The sequence below is a fragment of the Microtus oregoni genome, unplaced genomic scaffold (assembly GCF_018167655.1).
Source record: "Microtus oregoni isolate MIOR12 unplaced genomic scaffold, Mior012 000046F_ref0000063, whole genome shotgun sequence".
Lineage (NCBI taxonomy): Eukaryota > Metazoa > Chordata > Mammalia > Rodentia > Cricetidae > Microtus > Microtus oregoni.
Genome location: NW_024543220.1, coordinates 17,624,809 through 17,632,185, shown reverse-complemented (window position 1 = coordinate 17,632,185; position 7,377 = coordinate 17,624,809). Strand labels below are relative to the sequence as shown.

Sequence of the window (7,377 nt, the reverse complement as noted above, 5' to 3'; positions counted from 1 at the left end):
CAAGTAGGGCAGACAGTGAGCAGGTAAGGGGCAGCTCCACAGGGAGTGCCAGGTTATATGAAGCAGTCTGCTGTCACAAAGTCAGTGACCAAACCAGCAACACTTCCCAGCCCAGTGTCCCAATGGGCAGAAGGCCCACACAGGCTCCTGGCTGAAGTGGTGACAAAGATGGCTACTTCCTAGAGGAATCTGAGTCCACATCTTCCCGGCTCCTGGAGCCACGGGCAGCCTTTGGTTCATGACCGCCCTCCCCAGTCCTTGTCCAGCTGCTGTATCTTTTTGCCTCCAAAGAGCCACTGAGTCCCCCTTCCCAACCTGCTCCACACGGAACAGTGGTGCAATGGTTGGCAGTGGCAACCTCAAGTCCCTTTCTACCGCGTTAGGAAACAGGCATGGTTTTGGGATTGGAGTGGGATACCTACAAGAGCCTGTTCTGCTGACCATGCCCTGGGCTCTCCTCCCTCTTCTCTTTCCTCCTCTCACGCCTCTCTTTTCTCCTTTTCTCTCCTTCCTCTTGTTTCTCATCTTTCCTTCCCCTCTCTCCTTTCCTTTCCCCTTTCCTCTCCTCTCCTCCTCCCGTCCTGTCTTTCCCCACTCCAGAGGGGCCAGCCTTGAGACACAATGAGAAAGTGGCCATGAAGAGAAGTCTAAGAAAGCCCTGCCCCACAGCTGGGCACCTGTCCTCAGGAGCCTCCAGTAGCGTCAGGGAGGACAGAAAGACAGGGTAGGCTGCGTATTCATCAAACTGCAGTACCACCTTCCCTAAGAGGGCACAAAGGCATCTCGAAAGTGACAGAACAAAGGGCCTGGGACAGGAGGGAGGACCCTTGCTTCCGTCTACACGGAATATGAAGGAAGAGGCAAGATGGTTGGCCTCCACTGGACCCGACAGCAACACATGGCCATTTCTGATGGCTAATGTAACCCAGTGACGCCTAGGTGTCCACTCCCTTTCTGGGCACTGTTGTTGCCATGGTTACAAGTGCAGAGCCAGTTCTCGGCTTGAAATGTCCTGCCCTTGGCTATGGTGGCCTTGTAGACAGGCTGAATGAACAGGTCTGTTTTGCCTCACACACTGGCCGCTAGCCTTTCTTCCATCTGTAGTCAACCAGGCTCTGGCCTTTTGTTTTGACAACACCCCGAGGCCCAGTTCCCAGTGACAGTGTCCAGGCCAGCCATCAGAGATTCAGATTCCAGCCCGGGCTGCCAGGAGCCAACCACCACTAAGCAAGCACGCCACTCCTCCTGGCCCTCAGCTTCTCCTCTGAAGCAGAGCAGGGCCCACCCTGCCAGCCGCTGTGAGAACCAACACCTTTGAAAGCAAGGTGGCCTTGTAAGGTAGAGGCCGTGGTCCCCTTCCAGTGGCCTGTGTCCTGAGAAAAGAGGGTGGCTGAGAGCTGCTGTTATCTCAACGCCAGACTCCGACAGAGTCATGGGATTTTGCTTTGTCAGGGCCTGGATACTAGCCCTGCCAGAGTGGTCCTACCCATGTTCATGGCTTTGTCTTTGGCACCACCCACAGGCTCCTTCCAAAGTAAGGGCTTTCCCTCTAAGCCCAGCACTCAGGGACTCAGGCAGGTCAGGACTCCTTAGCCTATGGGGTGCAAGGCAGAGGTTCAGAGAGCTGCAAAAAAGACTGCCCTCAGAATCCCAGGAAAGCAGCTGCCCCTGGATGCTGGAAAAGTAAGGGATGGGTGCTCCTACAGAGAGCCCTGAGCACGCAACAGTCTCTAGAGGCAGGGGGTACAACACTCCCGCCAAGTACCACAGACACACTGTACCAGGAAGGACCGAGGGATTGCAGGTGCAGGTACTGAGAAAGGAGGTGGTACCAGTGAACAGTGCATGTCCCTAAGTGAGTGTGTACATGTGAGCATGTGTGCACATGAGCACGTGTGCATGAGCATGAATGTAACATCATGTCAGTGTTTGCCTGGGTTATATGTAGTGAAAATGTGTATGCATGTGTATACGTGTGTGTGTGTGTGTGTGTGTGTGTGTGTGTGTAGACTGTGGAAGCTGATGGGCCCTGCTCTGCCTACACTGAGGGTTCCCTAGGAGGGACAAGCCAGTCTGCAGGGAAGGGAGATAGGCTGACAGGCGATGGGAACCCTCTGCGGTCTTTTCAGCCACATTAACTGGGAACCGAGTTGGAGAGCAGAGACTTGGTGTAGGAAGGCTCCATGGCAGGAAAGCACATTGCAGTGTGTGGCTTGTAAACCGGTGGCGCATGACTGCGTGGGAGCACCTGCACTGTGACAATCCAGGTGCTACCGGCCACACCAGACACTTCCCTGGCAAAAGGTGTGAGGGTGGAATTCTGACATGTAGTGTTTACCACATCCTTGGCGTAGTGCCTCAACGTGGTCAGCTTGAAGGGGCCATGGTGCAAGCTGGCTCCCAGAATTCCTGGGAACTTAGTGATCATCATGACGCAGCTCTAACAATCAGATGGAGATGCCCTCCCAGCTGTGAGGACCTGCAGATTCTGACAGGGCTGTGAGGGGCAGGCATCGGCCGGAGTTGAAGACACAATCCCCATCTGTGGCTTTCAGCACAAAGAGCTTTATTGGGGGTTCACAGAAAAAAAAGAGGCTGAGAAGGGGACAGATCAGGTTCAGGATGGGGCTTCCAGGAAAGGCAACTCAGAAGCCATCCTCGGGTTTCTGCATGGCTGAGAGCGGCCACAGGTCCAGAACACTACATCTCAGTCTACGCCTTAGCATCCCCCACCTCTGACCCCACCCAAGGAACTCAGTTTAGAACCGTGTCTTAGAAACCAGGAGTGACTAGTGGGCTAGCGGGAAGGAAAATGCCCAGCAGGGCTGGTGGCTGGGACCAGGGACGGTGAGTTTATACTGATGGAGGCGGGGGGGGGGGGGAGCGGGGGTGCGGAGGCGCGACACGGAGGCATGTGGCATAAACCACCCACTGTTCCTGAGGAACATTTGGGCACCTCTGTTTGTGTGGCAAGGCCCCACTTTCCAGAGTCTGGGGAGGGGTACAGAAGCAGGGCTGATCCAGAGTGTCTAGGATCTAGAGGGTCTGTGCAGGGTTGGGGAGGAAGATCATTCAAGGACTGAAGGATGGTGAAGAAGGTGGGATCCAGGGAGAAAGAACATTTCAATGCACCCCTCCCCCTGCAAGTCTCCATCAGGGAGCCCAGCCTCATACCCTTATCTTATGAGCTGGTCCTGGCAGGGAAAAGCGAGGGCAGGGAATGGCATGGCCGAAAGATGGGACTCCAAAGAAGTAGGGTTGGAAGCCTGGATGAGCAGGAGGGTACTGGGGTCTCTGGGGTTCTCTTCACAGGAGGAGGGGGTATGTCCTTCCAGGCTCCATACAAGTAGACTGTCCCCTGCCTTCTCTTTCCGGCAGGGGCCCTGTGGATGCACAACCAGGTAGGGCCATGTCCTAGGCTAAGGGCAGCATGTTGAGTCTGGCAGTGAGTTGAGCAGCCTGGGAAGGAGTCCTACCCCTGTGAATCTAAAGGGCCCACTGGTGATTCTGGGACAAGAACAGCAGAAGACCTCTGGGGTACTGGCCTCCCCCACCCAGCCTCCATCCATTCTCCTTCCTGACCTGGTCATGTCAATGGGACAGACCTGCTGGACAGTGGAGGCCCCTGACACAGGTGGAAGGGCTTCAGGGGCCCAGCTACCACCTACGTTGTGACATCAGCTTAGAAGCAGCGACCCTCCATGCACCACACATCACAACACCCAACAAGAGGCATGCAAGCCATTTCCTCTCCAGCAGCACCTCCCGGAGTGGCTGCCAGGCTAGAGGTGTCCCTGTTCATGGGACAGACACAGCCCCCTGGGCACCATCCCAGCATCAGGATAGTACCCCGTCTTTAATCCATGCCCTCAGCACTGGCTTTTTAGACTCTTCTCCTTGGGACAGAACCTTCCAGGTCCAGACCACTCTGCCCTCGGTGCCTGTCTCCACTGAACACGTAAGCGGACACCATGTGTGGGTCATCTCTGTGCCATGTGGGCCGGGCAGCAGTCACACCAGTGCCTGGGGTCACTAAGGAGGCTCCCTCACAGTTCCAATTCTCACCGGGATGGAAATGGTGCTACTCGCCCCTGCCAGGGCCTGACCCCTGCAGCCCTGTGGACAGTGTAGCTTGGCCCAGTGCGGTGGAGGAATTGGTGGTCAGTGTCAAGTGTGAGCGCTCAGAAGTAGGGGAAGCTCATGAGCGTCTCTTTTTCGTGTACTTCTGCAGCTGACGGTCATGTGGCCCCAGGTACCACGTCTTGTGGTGACATAACTGTGGGCCACAGTGATACTAAAACCAAGCCAGGCCAGGCCCCAGACACAGTCTCACCTTGTCCCTGCAGATCACAAGAGGATTTCCCAACAGAAAGAGAAGCCACCGTCAATTTCTGCTTGAAAAGGCGGCTAGACCTAACGACACTCAGCAACCACACAATCCACCCATTTGCTTCTCCCAAGGACTCAACAAAGCTTAAGATAAAAACGCTTATACGAAAAGACAGAAAATAATAAAACTGGAAGTTAGTCAAGTAGGTGGCTGTAATATCTACCCCTGAACGTGAAGTAATATAGGTAAGAAAATTGATCAACGAAGTAACTCTGGGATTTCAGTGAGGTGAAAGGAGAAAGTTCTTGTTGCTAGAGAAAAGCAGCATCCTGTTGATTGGCATGGAAACCTCAACACCAGTCCCGCCTCCTTTGAAAAAGCTGCTTTAGATATTGGCAGTAGAAAAGCAAGGCACAGGAGCCACTGTGATTGACAGGCTTCCACTGGCCAGGCACAGATGGGAGTGGCAGAAGCAGGGGAGGGCCATAAGTTGTCTGGCAGCGGGCACTGTCACAGTAAGCCCATGCTGAACCTTTCTCACGTTTCCCCATTTTCTCCCCCTCAAGGGACTGAAATTTTGGCACAAGGGCAACTCAGACACTCCCAGAACAAAGGTCAGAACAAGTCAATGCAGGCTGGACTTTGCACTGACCTCTTTCGAAAGGCCTAGATCACCAGTGCTCTGCTCTGGGAAAGGGCAGCATCTCTGTGTTCCGATAGACTGGGAGGGCAAGAGTAAACAGAGAGAGCCATTCCCCAGCGTCAAAGCTGCTGATGCCTATGATTGACAGAGCTGCAGCCATCCTCCCTACCAGGGCCCCATCCTTGTGTGTGCAAATATTCACTTCCCCCAGCACCGCGTGGACAAGATTGGCAGAGAGATCAAAGGAGTCTCAGACCTACACCATAAGCAGCCTGGGTTTAGGTGCCAGCTGAATCCGTCTCTGGCAAAGTGTTCCATACCTCTAAACCTCAGTTTACCTACCCAATAAGATGGGCAAATCCCCTACTGGGTAGGCAGTGGCTGCAGGGACCAAATGCCAATGGAAGTGCTTTTGGGGCCGTGCAGAAGCAGCTGGAGTGCACCTCCCTGGGAACACAAGAGCACCATCACCTCCACCTGGTGCACAAACCAGGGCAGCCAGGCTCAGTGCCCGCCGGAGGCAGGCGCTAGGGCACAGGGCTGAGAGGATCCTTAGAGACTGGCGCACTAGGCAGGGACTTCAGGTACTCCAGGTGTCGTCTGGCATCCTCCTGGTTGTGGCGCACGTAGTACACCACATAGGCGATCACCATGGTGAACCAGCAGAACATGGTGACCAGCATGGCCACGTCGGTGGTCTTCCGGTGGGTACTGCAAAAGCTGGCACCTGAGTCCAAGACCTGGATCAGTGGCTTCCCCACAAACTGCTCCTGGGCCGAGGTGTGGCAGGCAATTTCATCCACAGAGTCAGGGTCCAGTTTCAGCTCCCACAGGGCCTCCTGCAGGGCACACTCACAGTGCAGTGGATTGTGGGACAGGCGGATCTTGGCACTCAACTTGCCCAGTGCGTCCTTTGGAATTCTTCGGATGCGATTGTGGGATAGATCCAGAAGCCGCAGGCCTCCAGCCAGACCTGAGAAGGCTGCAGGCCCAATGGCCTCGATGGCATTATGGGACAGGTCCAGCTCCCTCAGCTGGGGCAGGTTCTGGAAGGCTCCGTTGGGGACTCGGGAGATTCTGTTGGCGTCTAGCTTCAGGAGCACCGTATCCGCTGGGATGTCCCTAGGGATCTCCTGCAGGCCTCTTGAACTGCAGTGGACAGCCACAGCCCCAGCATGGTCAGGGCACTGGCAGGCCTGTGGGCAGGAGGCACCTAAGCGTAAGCAGAAGAGGATGAAGAAACAAGACCCCTGCGAGGGGCTCTGCCTACCCCTGGGGCTCATCTTGTCTCCACCTGACCCAGGTAGTGCTTCTCTGGGATTTGCCGGTGAGTGTCCTCCTCCGCGTTGCAGGCAGTCATCCAACACAAACTCTGTGTCCTCACTTACAGCCTAATGGTCTCAGGTCTACAAGAAAAAGAGAGAGAGAGGTCAGGGTGACTAACACTGCCCATTACCATCCGTCTGGGAGGACAGAACCAGGGAGGAAAGGCGTCATAGACTCACCAGGTTTGAGTCAGGGTTGCAGGCTATCAAACATACCTGCTTGTAACTTACTCTGGAAGATTCCCAAGGCCACCCAGAGAAGCATCTCCCAGCTAAAAAAGACGACTAGGGCTAACCGCTAGCTGGAAACCGGCCCTACCCCTGGTCACTCACCCATAGCTGGGGACCCAAGTCTGGGCGTAGGCCCACAGATCCATCCCTCTCTCCCCTCCCCCAACTCCAGGCAAGTGCTGGCGGAGGGCTCCCCTCCCGATCTGTGCCAGCCAGGTCGGGAGGGGCAGGTGGCCGCTTGCGCCCGCCCGGCCCATTTGTCCCTGAGCACTCGGCTACCTGTGACACCTTAAAGACTGCGGTCATCAGTAGAGCTCGCCGGGCACCCCCAGGCAGCAGCTCCATGCCCGCGGCGCTGGGGGCAGCGGAAAGGAAAAGCAGCCCCCTGCGTGTGGCTGGGCTGAGAGGGGAGCGGCGACAGAGAGCAGGGTGGCAGGGCCGGGACACCGGAGCTCCGCTGATGGGAAGCCACGCGGGCGGGTAGGGTAGGGGCTTTACCTGAGCGGCTGTGGCTGCTCTGAGCCTTCCGAGCTTCCCGGAGCCCGACCAAAGCCCTCCCAGCACCGCAGCGACCCGACCCGCGCCCACCCAGCGGCCAGTAGAGGGAAGAGGCTGGAAAGCCAGGGATGGAGGGGCGGGGGCCTTTGAGATAGGGGAGGGACCGGCAAGAGGAGGGGCAGCGTGGCGGCAGGGTCTGGAATAAGAGGGGTGAGGCCAGAGGGGCGGGGTTTCGCGTGGTTGGGGCGGGGCCTTGAGGGGAGGGGCCGGGCGGAGAGTGGCCTTGCTATAGGGGTGGGGCCGGTGAGAAGGTGTCCAGATAGGGGTGTTGGTGTTGTGTGCATGGGGGG

At 56.6% G+C, this 7,377-nt stretch overlaps 1 protein-coding gene across 1 annotated transcript; it reads right to left on the bottom strand.

Moving 5' to 3' along the window:
* Positions 1-2,551: 2,551 nt before the first annotated feature.
* Positions 2,552-7,208, bottom strand: Lrrc3 (leucine rich repeat containing 3). Its single transcript, XM_041634280.1, has 2 exons — positions 7,028-7,208; positions 2,552-6,379 (listed from the first exon to the last, which is right to left on the bottom strand). The coding sequence occupies exon 2, from the start codon at positions 6,254-6,256 to the stop codon at positions 5,501-5,503; it is 756 nt and encodes a 251-aa protein (XP_041490214.1). The 5' UTR covers positions 6,257-6,379; positions 7,028-7,208; the 3' UTR covers positions 2,552-5,500.
* Between the last annotated feature and the right edge of the window lie 169 nt (positions 7,209-7,377).

Excerpts from the sequence above, each read along its gene's own strand:
- Lrrc3 (XM_041634280.1), bottom strand. The coding sequence starts at position 6,256 with ATGAGCCCCAGGGGTAGGCAGAGCCCCTCGCAGGGGTCTTGTTTCTTC.